The sequence below is a fragment of the Equus asinus genome, chromosome 29, assembly GCF_041296235.1.
Source record: "Equus asinus isolate D_3611 breed Donkey chromosome 29, EquAss-T2T_v2, whole genome shotgun sequence".
Taxonomy (NCBI): Eukaryota; Metazoa; Chordata; class Mammalia; order Perissodactyla; family Equidae; genus Equus; species Equus asinus.
Genome location: NC_091818.1, coordinates 16,222,098 through 16,249,999, shown reverse-complemented (window position 1 = coordinate 16,249,999; position 27,902 = coordinate 16,222,098). Strand labels below are relative to the sequence as shown.

Below are 27,902 nucleotides of genomic sequence, written 5' to 3'. Positions count from 1 at the left end.
CCCCTCATAAGTTTTCTTAATTCAACATGGCTATGATAAAGTCAATAATGAATTCATATATTAATTTATTTAGTATATATGGAAAGTTCAGTTACAGTAACCTTAGTCATTATCAGGTAAGTGAAGGATTTCTGAAATATATTAACAATATTAACATATACATTATTATATTTTATATTATTTCATATATTTAAATATGTAAAATATATATTTTATATATATTTAATATATTTTTATATATTAAGTAAAAAATTTAAATATATACTTTATATACTTATTTTATTTTATTTATATTATTTTATTAATACTATTCAGCATATACATTATTTTGTTGACAGCATCACGCAGGTACTACGAGAATTGCAGCCATGTTCTTCCTCACACTCCTGTCTGAAGTTTGGATCCAGTGCACACAATGATGTGGTCCTCCTACAGAGCCGTGATTCTGTATCTATGACGTGAGTGCATCAATAAACGTCGTAACGTGCAATAGATTTTCTAATTCACAGTATATGCTTGGATATTCACTGTTTCCAGCTGAAATGTATAGAGTGCATTTTATTTCCATTTTGGAAATATTTACTTCAGCGTAAACCATTTTAAAAATATGGTAGTCAACTATGTCTATGCAAGACTATCTACATTTTTCATGGATTAAACTATAGTCAATTACAAAAAAATAAAAAATTTTATGTTAAATGTATTGGGAAACCTTATTTCATAACCTAAAGAAGAGAAAACCAAACCAAAAAATTTTTTGCCAATTAATATTTTCGTAACAGGCTAGAGCTGTATTTATAATAAATTGGAGAATATGATTTTAAATCTATTTAATTCTATGATCAAATTAATGCCTCCACTCTGTATATTGGTAAACTTCAAAACAAAAACAGAAATATTTTTCTTTAGACTTATAAAAATCTACCAGTAGTACCAACATGCAAAATTCTGATGATTATTACATTTGCTAATAAAAAATAATTGTTACAGGAAAGCAACAACATTATCCAAAAGATTATATAAGAAAAGTACCACAAGGAATTACTCTCCTTTCTTTAATTATGACTATAACCCTCCACTTAGGAGACGGCCCCAAAGTGCCCCTCAAGCTTTGTGCGGGCGGGAAACTCTCCCTCTTGCCAGAGAAAAAAAGATGTTCCTGCTGAGATCAGGGATCTTCCTTATCACCTGAATGTACTGCCACATCATCAGGTGTCAAAAAGCCACCCCGGCTGAGAAACGCATATTAATTTGCAGCTCCCTGGTAGCAGTACCCTGTTCATGGCATAAATCTCTTCCAGGGTAGAGAAAGTAACTGACCTCTCTCCCCTCCCCAAGACAATTACAATTCAATACACAGAAATCACACAGAACCCCCAATGCCTTGGGACAGAGGCTTACCCCTGGCATACTAAGCTGCAACTCCAAGGCTTTATCTCTCAGAAACAGCTATTTAGCTGATGCTCAGATTTCTTGGCAAGGCTGCATCCCTACATTGCAGAAATATAGGCAGGTTTCATGAACGTTCTGGAAGTAATGGATATTTCTATGTTAGCAAAGGAATCCCAGCTACATCCCCACTTTATTTCAATGCAAAATTCCAAACATCTTTTTAAAAATCATTAGGAATTGTGCCATATTTTGAAACACTAAACACTTAATGCATATAAATTTCACTTTTGCACCCTCTAGGCATCCTACACTTTCAAACATTCCCATGTGGTTTTAAGGTTTTAAATTTACAGTATTTTTCAACTCTGCAATTGTGGTCAAAGAGAATTCCATTTTCTGCTTTATCATTTCCCCAAGAAAAGATACACATAAAAACAAAAGACACTATTTTCAAGATAGACGTCTAACCTGAAATTATGAGATTGAAGTAAAATTAGTAATTATAGCTTAGGATAATTATTTTTTTACGAAAAACTGCAAGAAGCTTGCTAAAATCATCAGTAATCATACTGTTGATTCAATGGATCAGACCCACTCCTGTCTGGGAGGCCAGAGTGTATCTTTTGTGCCTCCCGATGGCTACGCTGGTGCATGACCTTGGAAGCAACGCCAAGGCTAAAGCTTAGGAAAAGATAACAACCATAAAATGGTCTGTCAATAGGATTGTTGTCAATGTACTTTTCTGACCTTCAAATGATCCTCTAGATAATAAACGAGAATGGGGTGGGGTGGGTGAATAAACCTACTCACACACACAAAAACATAGGTTCAATAGCCAACTTATGAATAAAGTCAGAAGGCTTGGCAGTCCCTAACCGTTTAAAGTAACTGCATGCCTAATAAGACATGATTTAAAATAGGGAAGCACAGGATTTTATTCCAAACACAGTATTTACCATCACTTACCCTAGGCACATGGCTATTTTGAAGTGAACTGAAAAGCATTATTTGAAATCCATGGTGACTAACATACTACACGTAATGCCTAATGCTGCTGATCACAGGTCAAGCAACTCACTCCCATGTTAGCTGTAATTCCTAAGCCATATTATCACTAATTCCTCTACCTAAATGAGCACCAATATTGGTACATGTATAAGTATTAATTTCCCTTTTGATTATTGCTTTCTTGCATATTCTTAACCATTATCAATGAGAAAGTCAGAGGAAATAAAGGAAAGAGTATACATTTATAAATTTGTTTCTACTTCTGAGCACAACCGGGATAAGACAGAGGAAATCTGAACATTCATATATTTTGTCAAAACAAAATTTGTCTATTAGTAAACTAGGTATCTATCACTAATGTGTGGTTGAATTTGCAACAAGTGACACTGATTACACTGATGTTACGCCTTTGTGAAAATTTAAAAATGAAAGGTTAAATCCAGAGATTTTGAATGCCAAAACATTTATTACAGAACCTCTTTAGCTCAAATTCATAAGTAATAAATGTTTTATTTTTAAATCTTTAATTTTCTTTTTAAACTGTGTTTAAGTTTTGAACAGGAATTGATAAAAAAAAAAAAGTAATTCATTCCAGCAAATTTTGTTATTAATGTACAAAATAAAATCGAGCCTGTACACCAAATTTTATTATTTTTTCCTTGTGAAACGTTAAAGGTATCATGTGGAATTCTTAAAACTCATTCTGGCCTGAAAATTCTGAACTATAATTCATGTCTTTTCCAATCTTTATGACACATGCTCAATAGCTCCTAGGTCATAAAATTACATTGAAATCTGTGGGAAACTCAAGAATGCTAAATATGCCCAAAAATTCATGTTGGAATTCTCTAATATAGAAGTACAAATTTGAGAATTACAATGAATTTTGCAAATAAATTTCTCGTCACACAGCAAATCCTTCAAGCTGATATGCTGATAAAACCAGACGCATAAGATTTTAGTTTTATCTCACAACCTACTTCAGTCAGTACCTGGTTAACAGTCTTAATATCAGGTAAGAAAAATAACCCCCAGAACATGAAGCTACACCGGGCGATGAGCATACAGGGATCTGATAGGAAAAAGGATTGGCCAAATCTTTCCTAAACACACATCGACTTATAAAGGCCAGGACGTTTCCAGAGGCCATCAGAGCACAGGTCTCTCTGAGGCCGCCAGACCTGTTCGTGGAGCAGACCAGGAATCCAAGGAAGAGAGAAAGATCAGCCTCACTCAGGCTACTTGTTTGAACCCACTTCTCCAGCTGTTCCCCTGCTCCCTCAACAGTTCAGAATGCCATGAAAAACTTTAGATTCAGAATTCTAAAGCTGGAAGGAAAAAGCTAGAGAACATCCAGCTTAACCTCTCACTGTTTAAAGAAGAAACAGGTTCAGAGAACTGACTACAAATGCTCTGTGGAGATTAGGAAGATTAACCAGTTCCCATGGTTACACCCACCCACTTCAATGACCAATTTCTGAGTGATGAGATTTCCAACCTCTCCCTCATGATGTAACCAGGAACCAGAGTTCACCTGGGTAATGACAGTAATTTCTGATATCCAGCTATTCCTAACCAATGGTCCCTTCGCACAGGAAAGTAACTCCTGAGTTGTATATAAAGTAGGGCAAAGCCATCACATAACCTTGAATCATGAATTTTATTTATATTAGACACGGTTGATTCATTGATAAATACTACATAGTCTTAGGAATAATCATGAGTAAAATGTTTGCCTTAAAATTATTTTAAATTGCAATGATCTCTTGCCAGGTATAACTGGGATTATCTCCTTTGTCCTATAAAACATGCATAAGGGGGTGAGGAAAAGGTAGATGGGGAGGAAAGTTTAGTATTTTTTCAAATTACAAAAATGTTATCTCCATCTGGATTCTGAGGAACTGAGAAACAGAGCTAAAAGAAGAAGCAATAACAGCAGCTCCCATTTTATTTCTTGCACAGTATTTCATAAAAATCAACAGAGCCACTTAATTGTCCTACGGCCATAAGCAGTCCACAATCAGCAAACGTCAAGAATAGAGAAAATGGGACCATCATTGTTGACGTTACTCCTTCAACCGCAGGCAAGTGCGTGAGAAAAAACAAGATATAAGTATTTCAGATCAGATTACATTTTGAAGAGTCTGGCTCATTTTCCAAAACTACAATAAAAAAGAAGAGCAACATTTGACTAATGCTGCTTGATTCCAAAAAACAAATTTAATTCTGAAACAATTTTAAAACATTTTAGAAGGTGCCACATAGTTCTTATTTTGAAGGCAAGAAATACCCACCCAGATTTCATTTTCATAAAACACATAACTCTCAATGTTTCTAGCTCAAAACTAAAATTATAAATAACAATAGCATTTTGCATCAGCAGCAATTTGCACAATACCAAGGGGAAGAAGGGAACAGATGCTAGGAAATGAGGGAGAGAAAGTAAAATAAGCAACTATTTTTTTTACACTTATTTTTTTAATCTGATGCAGAACATTATCAGTGAACAACCTTCATTCTAGAGGATAAAGTAGTTGCCTAATTCCACAACATCTACAGTCTTATACATTATCTAAATGTGCTGTACAAATCTTTTATATTTACCTATCTAAATATGTTTCACCTTAATTTGAAAACAATATATATGTTCAAATAAATTACTAAAATTTGAAAATCAAGATATTTGCATCATATATAACTAGTCTGCCAACGTAAATACTAACACCTCCTTCTTCCATCTTTAAGCCCAGTCATTAACTTCAATGGACCTGGTGGATTAGCAGAACAATCGGGTAATGTCTGCGAAAGTCCCTATGTACAGTCTGCACTTCAGGTTTCTTAAAGTTTTCCCCTCAATTGTGAAATTGCCTCCTCAGGTAAACCATCTTCACAGACAGAATTTCAAAACGTTTATTTTCACTTAACATAATCCTATCCTACTTACTGTTTCTCATAAAAAAATAATGACTTTCCTGGAGAATTCCATCTCCACATAGGAAGCATTTAAAGTAAAGAAATTGATGGCTCAAACTTCTAAAGAATGAAGTCCTTTTCTCCAACCCTAACAGCAGAAAAGCACGTTCTCTGAGCAAGATATTAATTTTCAAGGGAACTATTTTTGTCTCCAAACTATAACTGAAAATTACAATTTTACAAAATGTGATTCTGGGAAATTTTTGAGCAATTGCTATTGAATCCCTCCACCTAAAAAAAAGAACCTACCAATCTGAATAAAGTGTAAGCAAAACAGCTGTTGCACCAGGACGTCTCAACAAAAAGACAAAGGTGGGAGCACTCAGGCACGAGAACACAGCATGGTTAAAACTGGGAAACACTTCTCAAAGTCAGACTTGCCATGGGGAAGGGTACCAACCCTCAAGCAGTATTTAATAAAACTAGTTGAAGAACTTTTAACATAACTCATTTCCAAAGGTAAAAATGTATTTCAGGAAATGACCAGGTGTTTCAGAAGGCTCACAGAGACCTGTAGCTGAATGCTGGTTCGCATAGCGTGTGAACTGCCATCTCTGACGCTCAGCATAAAATGTAGGTGGATACAACCTACCTTGTAAAGCTAGGTTTTGAAAATCTCCTTGTTTTGGGAAAACGTTCAGATTTATAGGAAAGTTGCAAAATAGTACAGAGAGCTCCTGCATATCCCTCACCCAACTACCTCCAATGTTAACATCTCACATAGCCTTGGTATATTTGTCAAAACTAACAAGTTAACATTGGTACAATACTACTAATTAAACTATAGACTTATTTGCAATCCAATTGTTTTTTCACTGAAGTCCTTGTTTCGTGCAAGGATCCCAAATTGCATTTCATCATCAGCTTTCTTTAGTCTCCTCTGATCTGAGACAGTGTCTCAGTCTTTCCTGGTTTTTTATGACCGTGACACTGGTCATATATCTTTGCGGAATGTCCCTCAATTGTGGTTTGTCTGAAAAGTCCTCAAAATTAAACTGGAGTTAAGAGATTTGAGGAAAATTCCACTGAGGTCCCATCTCATTACACGATCTCAGGGGTTCATAACATGACCATGACTATCACTAGTGACATTAACTCTGGCCACTTGGTTAAGGCATGTCAGTATTTTTCACATTCCATTCTCTATTCTTTGGAAACAAGTTACTAAGTGCAGCCAATCCTCAAGAGCAGGGGAATCAAGCTTCACCCTCCAGAGGGGGAAGTATTACAGATATTTTTTGGAATTCTTCTGTAAGGAAATTTGTCCCTTTTCCCCCATTTATTTTTTTATTCAATCATTTATTAATATCAGTATAGTCTCATGGATATTTACTTTGGTCTTTGGGTTATAATCCAATTATATCATTATTTTACTTTGCTGTTGTTAAGCTGTTTTGAGCAAGGCACATAAAATATCAAGAGGACCGAACATATAATGTCTCAATAACAATAACAGTAATATCCATCACAAAGATTAGAGAAAATAGACAAAGACAAAACTGTCCTCAAAATAGGGGAAAGAAATGGAGATCGGTTACCATAATCAGGTTATTAGTCGTGTTATTAATAAACCTACCATGTTTTTACTTAAGACTAAGATGTTAAGATATAACATACACTTGAAGTTTCTGAAAATTATGCCACTTTTAGTAATAAATAAATGTTGACTATTCTTATATTCATATTTTAATTGCTTAACAGAAAGTGTTAGAGGAAATAAAAATAAGGTTATTATGAAATATTTCACAGTTTAAAATATTCAACTAAATGAACATTGGGAAGCATCCTTGTTAACAGCATGGAATTTGAAACCGGAAAATCTAGGTTTATGTCACAACTTTATCCTTTAGCAGTTGGTTTAACTATTAGGCAAATTATTTAAACTCTCTAAGGTTCTACCTCCTTGTCAATAAAAAGGGAATAGCAAGAATATTTACCCTTCAGAAAGTGCTCAGCCCAGAATGTAACGGCACCTAGAAGACATGCCCACTAACCCAAGGTTGCCGGAGCATCCAGAACATAAGCTCCAGGTGCTGCAGTCCCAGCCTCCCATCTTATACGTTCCTTTTGAATGACAGGACAGGAATTGACTCCACCTAACTTCATGACTGAAAGTGGGAAGATTTATAAGCTAAAATACCAAGAATTAAAAATAGACACCAGCTTAAAAAGATGAAATGAGGCCAAAATACTTTGAAGTGCATAAAGACCAGGTGAATTTTTGCTTAATATAATTTAATCAATGTCATTTCCTGGTCTTCTCCCCCAAGTCAAGAACAGGAGTAACATATTCAATTCCCGCTGTACTATTCATAGCCCTGAGGGTGCTCTAGGAGGATTCTGATATTACTTTGGATTCATATTCCTGGAGTGGTTTGTGAATTCTAAAAATATCACATCCAGGCTTAAAAATTTTCTCAATAGCACCTTAGGATTTTATAACTTTGAACACAAATTATAATATTTAAAGCATGTGAAGGCAGATTATACTCCTAAATGTGGCACAGAAATAGATGAGAGTAGGTATTAACAACTCAGCCTAGGTGAGCTTGGCACCTGAGGTTGGCCTATTGTAGAAGTGATTATAATCATAACTTAATGAAAGCCCCAAAATGCGCTGCATTCAAATTAAGATCTTTAAGTGCACAAAATACAAGAACGAAATTCGTAGCTTCAGAGGCCTCTAACAGGAAATACAAATGTTGCAGCAGAACGGGCTGAGATCTGGGTCTCAGCTGGGTCTTCCAGAAAATTAAACAGAGCTATAGGTCTCTCACAGAGGAAACGTGGTTTTAAAGAACTTCTTAGCTCATCCTTGAGGTTTTAGATGGTTACTATAACTAGCTGGTAGCTATAGCTAGCTTATAAATAACCAAAAGATAGATAAATTTTTTTAAATAGCCAACTGGTCAAATGTACTAGTTTAAAAATAAAACAGTATTTTCAAATTTACCTATATGACTGTCTTATACATTAGAAAGAATAAATGACAATAAGTAGAGACCAAGAAGCAAAAGGGTGGAGAGAGGATGAGGAAGCAAAGAAACAGGTAAACGGAGAATCTCACTTTATAGTGAGTGAGTGAATGAACGAATGAATAAGCAGCTATTTTAGTCACACGGGGCAGGATTCAATGTTACTTGCTCATGTATTGTCTGGGTATCAACTGCAAACGTTTTCTTACTCTCAATAAAACAGGGAGTAGGCATTTTCTGGAGTGTTCTTGTGTTTGAATTAGCATTGGTGACCTCATACATAACACTAGGAATTTGGTGTCTAGACCCTAAGTATTCAAAAGCACTTTGAACTAAGATTGGGGTGGGGGGAGGGGGTTGGGGGGGGAGCAGGGCAAGCCCACAAGGGAACAATAGACAGAAACATTATTTTTATCGTAGCTTCTATCCAGAACAAATTTTTCCTGTTCTAGTTTTGCATTGATAAGATAGGATTTAACATTTCAACAGGTTGTTGTAATAGTTTTTTAAAAACTCAAAAAAAATTAATTTTAACTGATTTTCATTTGAAAATGAAAATTTGAGCAAGCTAAGTTTGAAAAGAAGTGAAATGTCACAAAACCAAATATGGTAAATGTTCCAGATTCTATTCTGCTTTGATAGAAAAATTAGCCTGAAAACAAGACATCTCAAAATAGCAATTATACTCCTATCTGCCATCTCTGAACAGGCAAGCATCCCTTCTCAGCTGGACTCGATTTCTCAGAAAAAGACTACGCTCTAGAATCAGCAGAGGAACTTTAATAAACACACGAATTTCTTGAAATGGGTGAATGAATCTATTGCTATGAGTGTGTTTCATCTTTTAAAAGTTCAGTGGTGGGACCAGCCCCCTGGCCGGCTGGTTAAGTTCCCGTGCTCTGGCGGCCCAGGGTTTCGCTGGTTCGGATCCTGGGCATGGATGTGGCACCGCTCATCAGGCCATGCTGAGGCGGCATCCCACATGCCACAACTAGAAGGACCCACAACTAAAAATACACAACTATGTACCGGGGAGCTTTGAGGAGAAAGAGAAAAAATAAAATCTTTAAAAGTTCAGAGGTAATTCTGATGCACAGCCAAGTGGTAAGACAGGAAGTTCTGGAACTCAGAAACAGTACTGGCTGGTTCTTTGTTTTCCTCATCCTACCCCTTATCCCCTACTTCACTCCAGCTAGGACTTCTCATAAGGCTTTATACATCATAAGTACTTTTCATTTTATTATTCACGAATTTACGGGAAACAATTAGCAATAGTTTTTGAAAAGGTCATTTCCTTGGTCAAATAAGTCTACTTGAGGAAGCTATTCTAAGGAAATAATGAGATGTCAACATAAACTGATATATAAGGATATTCTCTGCAGGGTACTTCTAAAGGTTACTTATAGAAGCAAAAAAAAAAGGCAAAAGTATTAATGTCAAGCAACAAGGAAAATCACCAAATAAAGATAATAAACACCAACAAAAAAAATCAGTACCTAAAAGAACATTATGCAAGCTATCAATATTTATGAGACATAGAAAAATGTTCTCAATATAACACAAAGTAAGAAAAAATGCAGGAAATTAAACTATACTTATTGGGTGAGTCCCCACTGGTAATAAGGACTGCCACTAGCTATACAGAGCTATGTTCCCCAGAACATCAAGCTGTCGATATTACTCATCTTCAAGATCCCAAACTACTGACCCGCTTCTTCATATGTTTCATTACTTTATAAATGCAGAGCAAGTCGTATTATTATCACAAACAAAAACTGTCTTAGGAACCTTAAAATATACTACAGGAAATTTTTATAAAAATAATTTCCTAAAGTTAGAAAAAGTAAGATCTTACAACTCTTTTAATGGAAAAGAAAGGGAGATGACAAAGACATAATTATGACAGCATCTCTTCCAAGAGCTTGTATGTATCAGGGGTATTGGAAAGATACCAAATATGCTAAGGAACTAAATCAAACAGAAATAATAAACCCAGGGGGTCAGAAACATTCCAAGGTCTCTCTTTAAGAAACGAAAAGAAAAAAGTTAATGATGCCCACACAGTATGTTCTCTTGTCACTTTCTTCACCTTTCCCTAATCAGGTAAGACTCTCCCTTAGAAACTAGTCTAGACATGGTTTTTATGCTACTTTGTTTTTATCTAGCTATGTTAACCGGGGGAGGGGGTAATGTAACTTAGAAAAGCAAGACTCTCATTATTTAGGGGAAAGGAACAATGGCTTATAACTACTGAACAATGAAACAGCACAGAGACTTTCCCCTTGAAACTTCCTGGTAGGCTGACTCTAAGTGTCTCATGACATCGTTCTTGACGGAATGAACGGAACCCTTTCCACATACTAGTTGGCCTCTTTATTCTCAGGGACACTGACTTAACAAGGAGGACCAAAGAGGTGGCAAAACGAGTTCACACTGATCGAAATAGTCCCAAAATGAAATATTAAGCAAACGTAAAACCTCAAATGAAAATACATCTTCTAGCAAGATACTTTCCATACAAAGTGTGAGCAAAATGGTCTCTAAAAGAGTTGGAAAAGGCAGTCAGTCACAAAACGCTGGCCAACAGGAATGAGAAGGTATCCCAAAGAAGTTTGGAAAAAAGCCAAGACTCCATTCTCCCCTACATCTCACCTCCAAATAAAAGTATGAAAAATTTTAAGAAATCCAGAAGCCCACGGAACCCTTGCTCTCTCCAAACTCTTATCTGCCTTACTGAGCATGAAAATCTGTCTATGTTTCCCTCTAAACTTAAGAGTGGAGCGAGACGTGAGCACGGTTTACCTGGGAAGACTCCACCTCTCGCAGCAGAGTCCCCCACAGGAGTCTGGGAGCACCCCAGGACGGGATGGCCCCGCTCAGAAACAAGAGCTTCACCTGATGGCTGACATTATTCTAAAACTGCTTGTTTTCCTTATTCAATTTGGAAGAATAGAAGCCACTTTATCTTAGTTATACAAGAATGTCAGCTTATTTTAACTATTAGAGATCAATGAATCACAAGACTTTGAACCCTTACTAATTTATTTCTGTTTTTATACAGAAAACCTACACCACTACACACTAAGGATTTATAACATTTTGAAATTGTGCAGCATTGGTAAGCTCTCAAGGACTCAACAGAAATAAATAAATTTAACACTGATCAGTAAGTATGCTTTCCTCTAAGCACCCTCTCTGAATATTGAAAACATGGGAAGTGTTTTTATAAATGAAAATAAGATAGCATTTAATCAGATATACACATATTTTTTAAAAACTCTCAGTTTTAAATACAAACAGCTTATAGTTTAGACAGCAAGTTTAGTTGTTATTTGAAAAGTAAAGCCAAAGAAAATTCAAAAGACAAATTCATTATACATTATACTTCCTGTGTGTTGTATGTTGGATGTGTGTCATGTGTGTTGTATGATTTCATCTAGAGATACGTATGCAAATTAAGGCCTTTCCCGTGGGAAAGTGTGAGCATTTGGCTACATTAAGTATCACTCCACATAGCGAAAAAGCTTATTGAATAAGTAACCATTTTTATAACAAATAAAATTATATTAAAGTTTGTAGCTCTGATGTTGATAATGTGGAAAAAAAGGAAATAGTATAATGTCCCGCAATAGGAGAATGATAAATTAGCGTATACTCTATAGTGGAATATTTTGCATTCATTAAAAATATTTTCTAATAAAATTCACACCAGGGGGAATCCCTATGATACGAAAAAAATGTAGAAATAATCAGGACACAAATATGTAGACAAAGCATGGTTCCAACTGTGTGTGTGTGTGTGCACACGTGTTCACTAACATTGTAATACTGATTGTTACTGGGTTTTGGAAGTATGAATAATTTAATTTTGTTCTACTAGTTTCCCAAGTTTTTCTACAATGATAGATATACGTTATGTCACACAAAAAGTCAGTGAGGTGGATGTGATGAACTGGCAAGGAGCATCTCAACCTCTTCCAGCAAGCCCCCTGTGCTGCAGAGGCTGAAGCCTAGAGTCCATTTCCCAACCTCCCCTGCCCAGAAGGATCTGGATGCAAACTGCATCCTGCCCATTGGAATTCCACAGCCTGAGATTTTAACGATGGCTGTGAAATAAGACATTTTCTTGAGCTGGTGCTTCTGGCGAGCAAGGCTGTGGAGATGATGGAGTCTGCTGAGGCACCTCTGGGCTCAGCTCACAGCTGACAAGAGGCAAGGTGAGCACACGTGGAGGTAGGGCTAATGTCTAGTGGGCAGACGCAGGTCAGGGGATCCCAGGTCCCTGCACTGCAGCCCCACTCCTCCCCTGGGCAGAGCAGACGTGTGGGACTGCACTGTTCCCAGTCCTCGAGGCCCAGCACACAGCCTGCTCTTCAAAGACTTTCTGAGAAACCAATTCTAAGTCTTGAGTCCTTTTATGTTCAAAATAGCCGCTACGGCTCTGTTTGCTGCGAGTGAAGCTGATGCACGCACACCAGATGCCGAATGAGTTAAAAGACCACCTCAGTTACCTCGATGACTCCTGACTCCCTATCTTCCAACTATGTGAAAATCTTTTTAAAAAGTAACGAATTTTTTTAAACTGCCAACTTGACTTGTTGGTACATTTGTGAATATCCATGTGAATTAGGTCTATTCTGAACCCAAATTAAATGTCCTGAGGCCTATTCATAAACCAGATGCTGCTTCTTTGGACAGGCCACTGCGTGATCAAGCACTCTCAAATCTCAAGCTAATCTCAATGAGAGGATGCTCGAGTATGAACTCCCATCACATATATAAGAAAACATTTCAGAAGAGGGTCCCTCACAGCTAAACCCCGAAAACCAGGACCACAGTACTAACTTTACCTGGTGGATTCCGCTCAGTTTAAACTTATGTATTTCATGTACTTTTCTCCTTACTTGAACTAGTACAAAGAATAGCTTATTGAAATGTAAAACCAAGTTAAAAGAAATATTTAAAACAGGTATTTTTACATAGATGTGAAGGATACATCAAGCAAATATCAAGCTTCATTCATTTTAATATTAAGATGTGACTAGCATACTTCCACATTTCTCAATACATATGGTGATCAATTACTGGCTGCATTGAAAAATGTTTATTAATTCATTCGACAGATGTTTACTGAGAGTCTATTCTATGGAATCAGCAGTGAAAATCACAAACACAGCTTCAAGCTCGTTGGGTAAAAGGTGTGAGGTACACAGAATAGGACGATAAGGGTTCTGAAGGAATATATGACAAAGAGCCCTAACAAACAAATCGGAAAAAAGTAGACTAAAAAGGTTAAAACAAAGTTTATTTATTTAGACTAAATAAATTAGGTCAAAGAAGAAAATGTTATTAAGACTAGACAGTACACTTCCATTTTGTAGGGAGATAAAATTATCAAGTGGGTCATTAGACTAAATGACCATGGAGTCCACTTTCTTCCTTCACAGAACATAATGCTATCGTTTCTAATGAGCCTCCCAAGCCCATAGGAATATCTGCTTACAAATGTCCCTGGAAGGACTGCAAAAAGCTCCTAGTGGGGCTGGACATGGAGAGAAATAAGGGGACCAGGAGACAAGTGGGAGAGGGATCTTACAGGCACACATTTCATGCCGAAAGTTTTCATTTTTAATCACACGAATATATTATCTATTCAAAATATGGATCCATAAGTAAATGTACACAACATATAGCAACAAATTGTATCGGAAAATTCAAGGGCAACATAAAATAGGAAGCTATCTGAACTTGGATGAAAAAGTCGACACACACACACCAAAGGGCCACAGTGAGGATGCCCAGAAGCACAGGGTCAACAGTCGACACTCATCATTGGCACCAAGAAGACACAGAACGGCAGTGGTTACCTTCCTGTCACAGGCTTTAGGGCTACCAGCAGTGTTTTGCTTGAGGAAGCCGGCTGTTGTCGACCAGCGTGTGGGGTTTTTCCGTGACGGCTCTTCAGAGGAAAAATTACTATCACTGAGAGAAGTTGAGAGGCCAACTAAAGCTGGGTCACTGCTTCGTCGAACGTGGAGAGGCATATCTATAAATACATAAAAGCATCACGTTTTTTAAAAAGATAACTAATGCGGGAAAACTACATGATAGGATAAAGGAAGTTAAATCCCAAAGATTAAAGAGTAGGACGACACTTTTAAGGCGACGGTGGGTCAGCATTTTAAATTAAACTTCCATCAGTTCCTTTAAAACATTTTATGGCAAAGAAATGTGGTCTGTAGGGGATGACCCGCTCTGGAGTAAGACCGCCCGGGTTTGTACCTGCGCTTCACCACTTCTATCTGTGTGGCTCTGGGCAGGCTACCTACTCTCCTCTCCTCTAGTCCCGTCCGCCCGCAAATGGCAATAAAATAGTACTTCTTTCACAAGGTGCCACGAGGACTAGGTCAGATAAAGGGCTTAAAACAGTGCCAGACAGAGAATGTGCACTCATAGAGAGTAACGATAAATTGTCCCTGGAAGTCTAAATAAAATAGCATACATGCTCTAAAATATAAATAACAAATCTAAGCCATGGAACAAATTCCATCAAACTTTATTTTTTGCTGAGGAAAATTCACCCTGAGCTAGCGTGTTGCCAATCTCCCTCTTTTTGCTGAGGAAGGTTTGCCCTGAGTTTATATCTGTGCTGACCTTCCTCTATTTTGTATGTGGGACACCTCCACAGCATGGCCACTTATGAGTGGTACAGGTCTGCATCCAGGAACCAAACCTGGGCCACTGAAGCAGAGTGTGCCAAACTTGACCACTAGGCCACAGGGCCGGCCCTCATCTAAATCTTAAACATATCTACTGGATTAAAAATACAGAATCTAAGCAGTATCTGACTAGTCTATTAAAGGATTCTATTGAATAAACATTTTTTTTGTTCAGTAAAGTACTACCAGAAAGTGTAGAGCACAATATATTACTTATCCTTAAGAAAATGGAAATCTTGAAAATAATATGCTAACACGAACGCAGTAGTATCTGGCATATACTGACATACACGATTACATGAAAGACAGTGTTTTAGCAACTGTATTTATATAAAAGAAGAGTTTGCGATTGCTATAACAAAATCAATAACACACTCAGGCTAACATTTGCATCAGTAGCACTGAGAACATCATGGCAGATACGATCAATGTTACAGCAGAGAAGAAACAGAACTACAAAACCAGAGAGAATAAAAGCACATAAATCTGTAACACTGAGAATCAGTCAAAAGCCCCACTCATCAACTGAGCAAAATAAATATAAGAGAAAAAGCTTGGATTAAATTATGTTTCGAGTAATCTATTTTCAAAAACGAGGATGGAAATTAAATATTTATAAAAAGACTCTAACAAAACAACCATAATGGTGAAGGAGTAAACTCATCATTTAGTCTATGAGCCACATGTCTGGAACATCAATGCACTGGTCAATGGTGTGGATACATAGATCCCTGAGATGCTAAATTAAAAACAGATTATTTATAGACGTTGAAGGTTATATTTACGCCATTGTCAATCTAATGGTCTCAAAGACATTGAAGCCAATTAGAAATGATCCGAGAAAACAGAAGCATGTGACTCATAATACCACTGTGTTTAACATTTGCTTCTAGATCATGAGGATTGGATAATGGAACCTGAGTAATATTACCAGAGAAAAAATGTGCTGAACATTTAATTTAATACTGTTGGTGGCTATCTTAATTTGCTGGGAGAAACACACAGGTGAAAATTATAAAGAATAATTTCCAATTTTTAAGTTGTGACAGCCCTTACTGCTTATAATTTGCACCAAAAAAATAAAAATAAAACACACCAAGAAAAAACTATATAGTCATTCTCAAAACAAGTTCACAAAAATAGGCATCTAAGAATCCCTGTGTGTTAATACCACAATGCTCTTACTATAAAAAAGGTTCTGGGGCCAGCCCAGAGGGGTAGTGATAAAGTTCACGGGCTCTGCTTCAGTGGCCCAGGGTTTGCAAGTTTGGATCCTGGGCGTGGACTTACACACTGCTCATCAAGCCATGCTGTGACAGCATCCCACATACAAAACTTAGAGGAAGATTGGCACAGGTGTTAGCTCAGGGTCAATCTTTCTCACCAAAAAAAAAAGTTCTCTTCCAATTAAGAAAATTATTCCCAGATTCATCAAAGCAAAAATGTAAGCAGAAAAACAACAAAATGGGGAGGGGAAGAATAAAATATTTCTGGGCAATTATAATACTGCTTCTTAGATATGGGTTCTGTTTCTTTCCAACTACAGGGTCATTAATTACTTAGTTATTAAGGAACTCCATAGACTTCAATTTCTCTACGTGTAAGTCCAAAAGAAGCACTATTACTTCACAAAAGAAGGGCTGTCAAAAACAGTACAGAGATAATGACCGATGGTACCACCCACAATAATAAAAATAACCACAGAATACATTCAACGCCAGAATACATTCAGGGACTGTACAATTTCATTGAATTTGCTTGGACACAATAAAACATTTACTCTACTTGTTTTTGAACTTTCCCCAGAAGAAATCAATTGCATACATGATTCAGATTAGATAAATAATTAGGAGCATCATTTTCGCATGGGACATGATCATTGTGCTAAGCAGTTAGTCTGAAACAGACAAAAATAATTAGCATTTTACCTCTTTGTATCTATAAGTCTCAAAACTGTAGATGCCGGGAAAGAGAGGGCACTAGAGACTAGGGGACAGTGGGGACTGCAGACCCTGCCTGTGGTCCCTTCTGGGGAGGTGCTGGGACAGGCACCAGGGCAGCATTTACACCAACTGCACTGTGAAGGAAGCCCCAGGAAACTGCTGTCAGGCAGCCCTTCCTGCGAGTGCTTCGCACATTGGATTCTTGTTTTCATTTCAGTGATAGCTATAAAAGACATTAACACGAACAGAGAATGGATCTTTTACTTGTACCACCTTGTAACCAGGCACTCCCATGCCATTTCAGGCCCCATGTTTACACTTGTGTCCCCTGTCAAATTCAGGAAAGTGTCCTAGATTTGATTACTAAGCTAATGAGGAAAGAACAACTCAATTTAAAAAGTAAACAATGTGTTCTCACCAAAAGAATGCCAAACAACACCATAATGATCTTGAAATCAAAGTTTTCTTGCACTTTGATGAACTGAAAGAACTGAGTTACACAAGCAGCATAACTGGGTCCAAATGCAGAGACCCCTGCCCCACAGCGTCGTCCATGTTCACGCCGCCTGCAACTGACTCAGCAACACATCGTTGGCTCTCACACTGATGCTGTAAGCTTGCATTTTTATTAGTTTAGAATTTCTTCCTTGGTTTGACAGTTGTGTGAAAATCGTAAGGCATCTTTATCCAGTTTGTACACACACAAGTTTGAGTAACGTATTAGAACCAATCGCTTAACTTGTTGGGATCTGAATCTGTTTTTTTAGGTAAGTCTCTACGTTACTCATAGTGGAGAAACATGTGACTCGCTTCACAGAAGAGAAAGCTGAGGCGTAGAGAAGGAACATGGGGAGTGCAGGAACGATTTCCCGGCCAGAACTTCAGGCACCCGGCTCAGCGCTGAATCACTCACTACCCAAATCATGAAATTACTTCTATTATTCAACAATTCATTGGAAAATAAATTCCATTTCCAGCTGCTTGCAGATATAAATGTTAGTTTCAAAATTTTCTAAAAGAAAGAATTTTGTTGTTTTCCAAGTAGAATGACATACACTGAGAAATCATACAATGATATTAACTAGTAGCATCATTTGATTTTGGGGGAGTTAGAGAAACATTACGTTAACTATACACATAAATTGAAGAAACATGCATCCCAATTTCAGAAATGTTAAAATAGGAGAAGAATAAAAGGCCTTCTGGTTAAGTAAGGGAAGTACAACGTGTAAGATCGTAAAGCGTGTGCCAAAGGAGACCAGCTGAGACACACGCTTCTCACATGCCAATCTCAGGATTCTTTCGCTAAAATCTAAAAATTACTAAGGATCCCAATAGCTTTTGTGTATGTGGGTTATAGCTAGGACTATATTTACACTAGAAGTGAAAATGAAAAAAATTTAAACATTTATTTATTAATTCATCTTTAAGTTAACAATACTAAACCCATTACATGTTAACATATACAAAAGAATTTTATGAAAACTCTCTTTTACAAAACAAAGCATATTTATTGGGAGAGCAGCACTGTTTTACATTTTGCTTAATAGGAAACATCTGGATTCTCACCCCTGCTTCTGCCCTGAATCAGTGGCAACATGACGAAGTATACGAAGAGAGAAGAACTCCATGAACACTTAGCTGGAAAGGGAATCATATTTTAATAATCTTTCCAGACAATCGTGGATATTCTTCTCTGACACCACACCCAAACTTGATAAATGAGTGTTTCTCAAAAGTGAGCTGCAATGTAGAATGCCAACTTTTCATTCTTACATTAGATTAAATTACATTAAATTCTATACTTTGAATGGATATTTTACCCAAGAAAAAATTTGTGACATCAGTTATTTGGAATATATTAGTTACTGGGTTACACCACTCTTCCAAATGTTGATATATTTCCTCATATCAGAAAATCACATATGTGATATCACTACCAATTTCATCAGAAAAGTCATTAAATATTGGGAAGTGGTCATGCTCACGGTAGGATGTAAGTTTTCCAAAATCCAATTTTCACTAGAAAGCTTGAATGTTGTCTCTGGCAACAAATACTGCCAGTTTTTGGCCATGTAGTGGCAGGCTCACTTCATCCCTTTTCTAGAAATTCTGCCAGACACCAAAGTCTGAATAACCACAGTTTTTCTGTCCTTCTTTCAAGTAAAAATGGTGTTCCATTAAAAAATGGCTACCTCAGCTTGCAACCCAAACCATCAGATGGTAAGTTTTCTCAAGAGATCACTGCCCTTCAATGTGTAGAAGTACCTTATGCCTGCCTCCCATTTGTCACACAAAATAATAAACTGTGCACTCAAGGGGCAGAACTTTTAAAAAGTAATCATTTTTGCTGCTTCATCAAGGATAACGGATGGAAATGGCTTTTTTTTTAAACTGTCAGTGTGTTGGGTGAAGAATACATTTGGTGCCACTGTTCTGATTTGTCCAAAGGACCTGCATTTTACCCATGAGTGCCTGGACACCACTGGCGCATATGTCCACCCAGTGAGCAACACAAAATATGCTTCAGTAATACTATAAGACAAGTTTTGCCTAACAGCCTCCCTGAAATGCTCTTAGTGACTCCTGAGGACCCACAGACCGCACCTTAAGAACCGCTGGCCTAGACTTGTAATCCTGGCATGTCGGTTCTCCTCTCTGGGCCATAGTCTTCTCATCTATAAAACCAGAGCTACAGCAATGCAGTCCGAAGATCCTATTAATGCTAAAATGTGTGATTCTGCATCCGTTCATATCCTCCTGTATCAGTGATCCCCCACCAAACCTCAGCCAAACAAAACTTATAACAATTTATGAAAAATGTACAAGAAAAAATATAAAAGCATTTCAAAGCAGTATCAGCAGCATTATCAGGTGCCCCTAAACAGCTTAAAGTATTATAAGCATCACAGAAGACAAAAATACACAAGAGTTGTCGGTGATGATGCAGAAGTAGCCGCAGACGGCATGAGGTCTTTCGACAAGCTGAACCTGACTTTAAGGAAAGCGGTTACTATAAACATCTGGCCTTATCAACCAAGTGAATCATGAAACACAATCGCCTGGTTCATCTGACAGGCTTCCCACCTTTCACCGTCCTGCTAAAGCACAGCTTTGTCTTGGCCTCCGCAGAATAAACTATGAACACAGCCTTCGCCTGCATGATTGGCTACGTGTTCCTGAGGCCCATGGCCCATTTCAGCATTACTAATAATCTGATGTAATTTGTGGTCTTTGCCATAATTAGAAATAATAGGGGCTTCTCATTTAAGGTAATTAGGTCATTATTATTACAATTCCTCATCCTCAATTTTAGGAACATCGATGCATTTAAAAACATAATAACACTTTCTCTCCCTATAATCTTCTGATTTATTTAATATATAGATTTTCAAAGTATAGCCTCTGAAATATTAAAAGGAAAATTCAAAGAGGAGGATCTTCAATAATTAAGCTGCTGGATGAAGCACAGAGGGACCGAAGTGATGTCACTGGGTCCCGGACGAAGGAGCAGACCGTTTGATGTGTGCATTCCTTTGAAGAGTAGATAAAACAGCAATAAACCCTCACCACAAGATTCCAGATTCTCTGTGGCACTAATGCATTGTAAACATTGACTTGCTTCTCTAGGTAAGGTGGCTTAAATAAGTGGAAAATGGCAAATCTAACAATGACTTTGAGCAAACACTAAAAGGAAAGATAGACACATTGTTAACTGTTAAATATCCCGCCTCTCCTCCTAATCAGCTTTCCCGTTGCTCCTCTTCTTTCATTCTTCTAGTGATTTCTAAATTATTTAACCACTCAAGGCAACGAATAAACCTTTTCCAAGAAGACAGGCACAAGCTGTCAAGGTATTTAATCAAATCTAAAAATAATATATAGTTACACGTGTTCTATTAGAACTTATGATGCAAACAGCATAATTACTCAATGCAAAATGAAGATTGTCTCCCCCATCTTGGGGGCAATTACACGTTTCCCAAAGACACATCTCACAGGTAGAAGAACAAAGTTATTAACACTTGCCATGGGGATAAAAACCTGTCATCAGGATTGCAAAAAAGACTTTCCAATATACGTTGCCCCTTGTTATAAAGGTATTTATCAGTATTCATTTACTGAGGTAAAATCCTTGCAAGAAATTTGTGGATGGCAAGGCAGGAAATAAGCTTTAAAAAACAGCAAATGACTCAGAGAGAAGGATATAAAATGAGTTTTATCATCCCGTTATTAACTACTTTTTGTACACAAGAAATAAAGAAAGAATAGTATAGTTGGACGGTACCTTAGAGATAAAGTGGCATAGCACATTTACAAACGAGTGCACTGAGGCCCAGACAGATAGTTCAAGGGCTGGGTCAAAGGTCACATTGCTCCTCTGTGACCCAGCTGCACCTGGACCGCCTGTTAATTGACTTCCTGTCCTGTGCAATTTGGATTTGACTACACTCCTGTCCCAGAAGAACTAAGACGTGTCAAATCTACAATACGCTCAACACTTCACAAGAGATAACAGGTGATTTCTTAGGAAGGTTGAGTTTAGAGCACATTTCTATAGATAACAGGATGTTTTCAGTGGTTGCATTAAATCTTAGACACATACAATGAGGGAAAAGAAAGTCAAGGGGAAAACATCTATAAATATGCCATTTTCTAAAGTCATATAAATGTGTCCAAAGAGAAACCAAGAATTTTTCTGGGGCATGTTAAATTTGCACCTTTAGAATTCTCATTCTGAAACTGATAATATAACCACCCTGATCGAAACCCGCTAAACATTCATCTGATGAGTACAAGTGAGAGTGAGGAACTCTGATAAGATCAGTAGGTTGCATCATCGTTAATATTGTGGCCACGATATGATGCTACAGTTTTTCAAAATCTTACCATGGAGGGGAAATATAAAAGGTAGCTCTCTGTATTATTTCTTACAACTGCATCTGTTTCTACAATTACTTCAATTAAAAAAAAAAAAAAAAGCCCCTGCAAAGAGTTACAGAGAAAATTCCAGGTGAGAAGTCTCAATGTCAAGGCCTGCAGCAATCAAGACTTAAGGAATCTTTCCAACAGTCTCTTACCAGTCTTCTCGAAACCTGACGCGCAGCAGCTACACACATCATGTGCGCCCTGTACACCACCTCCACAGACAGCTCCCTCCACATGCTCCAGAGTCAGACAGCTCATGCCTTACCAACATCAATAGCAAACTGGCCAGCATCTGCCCTCCCACCCAACAACATCCTTGACTGTGTGGTGCCTTATGCCCTGTGGGTCCTCCTCATAGGGCACCAACTCCTCAAATCCATCAGATCCAGTATTAGTAGTCCAGTGGCAAGCCATTGACTAATTCAGAAAGGGGTAATTCAGGAAGTTTAAAGGAAGAATTGCTTACAAATACATGAGGGAATAAGGAAAAGTAGCAAAGGATGAAGCACCTGTGAGGCCTCCGCCACCCCAAGGCAAGAGGAGCTGTAGTTTCACCGCAGGGATACAGCTGCCAGCAAACCACAGCCAGGCAGGGAGGGAGCCCAGGAATGAGGCCTGTCTTTGCTCTCTTCCTACTCTCCATCGATGCCCTGTTGCTGCATCCCCCAGCCTAACCCAGGTTCAAGCCAGAGAGCACAGAGCCTGGTTGATGCAACCTGAGAGGTGAGCCCTAGCCACATGGGGCAGAGGGGCCAGTGGGCTTGGAGGAGCAAAAGGAAGCTAGCTAGCTCCGGATGCTGGCGGAACTCCTCTGCTCCTTTCTCCCACTGCACTTTGTTTCTACTTCCAATAGCATCAGCCAGTTCTTTAAGTGGAGGACAAGTATTCACCGTAATCACCCACCCTCCCTTCCTACACACACATACACACAGTAGGAACTAAAATTTCTTAAAATTGGTTAAAATACATCAGTCAGAAACAAAAAACTTCCCAACTGTTAAAGATTCAATTCAGGGTGCCCTTCCTGCCATCCCCTGAGGGAAGAAAAGAGTAGTTCAGGGGTATAAAAAACAGGCTCCAGAGGTGAAAAGCCTTTCACTTTTATCTTCCTGGCCTGAGGCACTTATGTAAATACCCAGCTGCTAATAAAAATATGCATTGGTGCCTGAATCCTATACATAAAAATGTCGTGTCCCCAAATCCTTTGCTAAGACAGCTCCAGCTCAGGGGACCGGTCAGTTCCGTGAGATCCTGGCACTGGCGCGGCTCATTAGGGGAACTGAGGCCAGCCCGGAGCGTGGGAGGGCAGGGCTGCGCAAGGCAATCTTTTCCCTTCTATCTAATTTTGGTGCCCCTTCTTTGTTTTACTACAGCAGGTAGAAGGTCTAGCTACTTCAATCAACAAAGATTTGTTGAGTATCTACTAGACACTACTAGTCTAGAGATTTTCAAAAAATCATGAATATGGGGCTAAGTTCTTTGAGCGTCATTTATTGTGGAATAATCGCTCCACGTGAATCTCACTCTAAACATTCAAAAGGGCACAAATGCTCTAACAGACCACCACCTGCCTGGTGACTGGCTCAGGACAGGTTTAAAAAAAAGATAGGAAAAGGAAGAAGGTAAAGGAAGGAAGAAGAAGAAACACAACAGGTGGGTGAAACAAACCATCTGAGCAGCTGCCTGGCACTAGAGACTTCCTTTGGGAGAACATTGTGGAAAAGGCTTTTTTGGTTTGTTTTTGTACTTTCAGAAAAATACCTTAATGAGCAATGAGGGGACTGAAGTTACGCACATGAGAATGTGAGCTGGAAAGAAACAATCAGCGAGAAAGAAAAAAACAGAAAGTGAGAGCGTGTACTTAGGAGCACGCGGGGAGGCGAGAGCTAGCTCAGCTGTTTTCCTCAAAAAATGAACAAAATATTTGAAGATGAGAAAGAACAGAAAAAAGAGGGGAAGATCTTCTATATTATTATTATTGACAGTGATTTCCCTCGCAGGCGTGTGTTGAGTAGAGTATGTGCCACTGGTCTATTTTCAGATAGCCAAGAGCCCCAACTAAGAGTCAGGGCCACGAGGGTAGAGACTGGCTGTCTTCCTCACTGTTGGATCCTCAAGATCCAGAACAATACCTGGAACACTGAATACAGTTGTTCTCATTACCCACAGCAGGTATGTTCTCTAAACTCTCTCCACACCCTTAATTAGCAAATTCTGAAACAGGTTTAGTAATTAACTACAAGGTTAAGTGTAAGCCTCTGGTCACAATATTTTCATCAACTGATTAAAATGTAACTATGTTTTATGTGTGTTTCTGTTTAAAGATGCCTTATTTAATAGATGTCGTTGACACATTAACATTAAACTCATGGCCAAAAGGACTGAAACTCATGCCTCAATGAAGCTTACCTGACACGTATCTCTTCACCTTCGGCACATCACAGACTTGCTGTGCTTAGGAGCACACAACAGCATTTTATGTTCAGGGGTCTTTTTAAACAGCAAAAGGACCAACAAAAATGACAAAAAAATGTGAAAAACATGGCCCAAATAGACCATGAGAAGGACACTTGTTTACAATATGGGCACTGAAACAGGAGGTGAGGTGTCGCCTATTCAACCTCAACAGGGAATACACGCATCGGCGACTCAATAATATTTGCGGGAACCCCCACAGAGACTGAGCTTCAACTGTACCTTCCTCAATAAATATTTGTTGAGTGAATAACTGACTCATAAATCTTTAAGACAGAACCACCCGTGCCTCCCCCAGGTTCCTCTCCAGATACTGTCCTCTTGCTTTTTTTTCCTTCTAAGCATCTTTTTGAAAGAGGAACTGGCTACTTGATCCTTTCTGTATTCTTTACCCCACTATTATTCAGGCTCCTCTCCACGACCTCACTAACATGGCATTTGACAAAGAGCACCATAACCCTCCCTCTCTTCCTCAGCGGGTCCTTTGGAGCTCCGCATCCTGGGAATCTCACGGTGTGCAGCACAGAGCTGGGCCCGCCCTCGTGGAGTGTGCAGTGCCGTGGAGAAGGCAGACAAATTACCCAGCCCTCTGCAGTGTGATCGTGGTGCTTCGTACAGCACGCCACCAGAACACCTAGGAGGGGCATCAGCAAAGACTTCATGAGATGCGGGGCGCTCAGCGTCCCCCATTGCCCTGTGCTGCTCTCCTTCGTGTTTCTCTCTTAGAAAGCCCCTGATCAGCTCCGCATGAGCGAAGCGCTCCTTTACGGCCTGCCTGTTCCTATCACCGGCTTTGCCTCCCCGCTAGCACACAGCTCCCAGAGAACATGGCACTTTTCATGGTCATATCCTCAGAGGGGAAGCCCCTTAACAAACATCTGCTGAACCAGCAGAGAAGTGAATGAATAAGACCTCGAAGCTGAGGGTTTCAGTTTGTCTGTTTTTGGTTTTGTTTTATGGTGGTGATGGTGGTGTCTGGCCAGTGAGATGGGGAAGAAGGAAGAGAACATGCAGGAAGAGAAAACTGCAAGGACGAAGGCCAGACATTTAAATTCTAGAGAATTAAAAGACGGCAAGAAATTCAGTACAGCTAAAGTGAGGAGTTAAAGACGGGACTGGAGGAAGAGAGAGTAAGGCAGGGAGCCCTGGATGCGCCAGCAGACGGTCCTCTGCAGCAGAGATCCTCAGGTTCAAGGGTGCGCCACGCACCAGGGGATCCTAAGATGATTCTGTAGGTCTCACGTCATGGAAGCCTTGAAATTCTGCATGTCTGACATCCACGCTGCTGCTCTGACCACCACACTTTAAGACTCTGAGTAGCAGGTCTATGCTATGCTAAAATTTCTTTAGCTGTGCTAAAAAATTTGGACTTGATACTTCATGGACTCTCATCAGCTCAATTTATTCTTTCCCTTCAGTCTTGGCCTTTTCCATTTCATCCTCTAGAAAACATCCATAATGCCTTTCTAAGCCACAAATCACCTATCACGAGTCAGAATCCTGGTTTGGTCAGGCCACAGTACCTCAAAGTAAGTGCTGGCACCTACCCGCTGTGATCTGAGCAATACCTCTCAACCCTTATGCTCAGATCCATCTGGAACTCAGAGTAACCAGAAGGCCACACACTCCTCTGGGCCTGGCTCCTTTACTCCCCATTCCACCACCTCTTCACCACTCTCAGGTCTGCCTGCAGGGCACTACCATGTCCAGCAAGCCTAGGAGGCCCCCAGAGCATCAGAGAAATCATCCCTTATGTTAATTTCACTGACTCGAACTGGCACTTTCTTGTCTGTCTCCCTCATTAATTTTAGAGATTCCGCCCCTAGTCCCCAGCCCAGCACAGGGCACTGAGGAAATGTTTGTTCAAGTGTAATCGTGTAAATAAAAGAGACAAATGAATGTGACTATCTATCTACCTGTAATTACAAGGGCAATCTTTTCAGCAAAGAAGAAACAATTACAGATATTGGATAGACAGAGGAGACAAAAAAAGGGGGGGAGGGGTTTACTGGGAAAAGCTCAAAGAATTGCTGCTTCACATATTGGTGATAAACTCTCTGGCCAGAAAGCCCAACACCATTTTACTACTTTCCTACTCTCACGTTTGCAGTAGTGTCCTTCATGCAGTGTTCATTCTCCTATGAGAATATCCGAGTAGGAACAAATCTAAATTAATCCTTCACATACAATTTCATATGCATATCTGCATCAAATCCCTCATATCACTCTCACTTTACCAATTTACTTCAACAATGTTATAATTAAATTTTTACATTATCAACTTTATCTGACAAGTAATTTGTCTTTCAGAAATTGATGCTGGTTATTGATGGCACTGAAGATATTCTCTAAATGTTCAACGACCTTCTCCTTTGACATTTGTCTTCTACTATTTTACGAAGGATTCAAGCACCTCAGTAACTGTCAGGTTAACTTTTGATAAGCATTATTCTCTCATTCCTTTACTATTACAACCTTTATTCCACAATACCATACAAAAGTATAATATTTTCCCCCCACGGGGGGCTGGTGAACACTGATTTCCTCAACCTATTTTCTGCTATTTAAGGAGCTACATTTGAAGCTCCTCTGCTTTACGAGACTTCATACTCGTTTCACGAGCACAGTAACCATTACGGACTCCTCCACAATGGCAAGTCTTTTCTTAACTCTCAGGAGTTAAACTTCCAACAGACTCTCTACACTTCATTTTGGTCATAGATAGACTTTACCTTGAACTTGAATCTTCACAGTTCTAAAAGCTATATAAGAATGTACCCAAAGTCATTCACTCAAGACAAATATCTATGAGTACCTACTAAGTGCCAGGCACTCTTCTAGTTGCATTCTGCTACATTCTGGTGAGAAGAGGACAACGGAAAAAGAAATAAGAATAGACTATGTCACGAGGTGATCAGTGCCATGAAAAACAATGAAGCCGAGGGAAGGCTCAGAGGCTGCTGGAAATGAAGAAATGCTATTTTACACTGGGGGAGTAGGGCTGAAGCACTTCAAAAGCATTCAAACAGCTCATTATCCACTTTTCTGTCTTGAGTGTTCCAGTTTCGAATTAATTCCTTACCACAGAGCCTTGTACATACTGGCTATTAATAAAGCCATTTGGCACCAACTGGTTGCTCCAAGGCGGCAATAAGACTTCATGGTTCTGAAACATATGGCTGCGTGTCTGTTTATATTACCTTCAAAGTGCGGAGATCTTTCATAGCTAATCTAATCCACTCATTCTTCTCCTTAAGGAAAGAGTAATGTAGGAGTAAATACATCCTGATCGTTTATAATAAACCAATTAAGTCTGCAATCACTAACATTTATTGAGCATTTCCTATGAGTTATGCATGTGCTAAGAACCGTAATGTTTTAATTGATCAAATCCTCAGAACAAGGCTATAAAACAGGTTATATTATTATTCCCATTTTATAGGTCGGGAAACTTGGTGTTGCAGGGGTAAGATATCCTGGCTAACGTT

General features: G+C 38.7%; 1 protein-coding gene across 33 annotated transcripts in view; it reads right to left on the bottom strand.

Annotated features, from left to right (window-relative positions):
* The window catches only part of PARD3 (par-3 family cell polarity regulator), a 612,530-nt gene that overhangs the window by 309,901 nt on the left and 274,727 nt on the right, over positions 1-27,902 (bottom strand). For all 33 annotated transcript variants that reach the window (XM_070501262.1, XM_070501252.1, XM_070501261.1 and 30 more), the window contains one exon: positions 14,216-14,394. In XM_070501262.1, the coding sequence (XP_070357363.1) occupies positions 14,216-14,394 (179 nt within the window). The remainder of the gene's footprint in view (positions 1-14,215; positions 14,395-27,902) is intronic.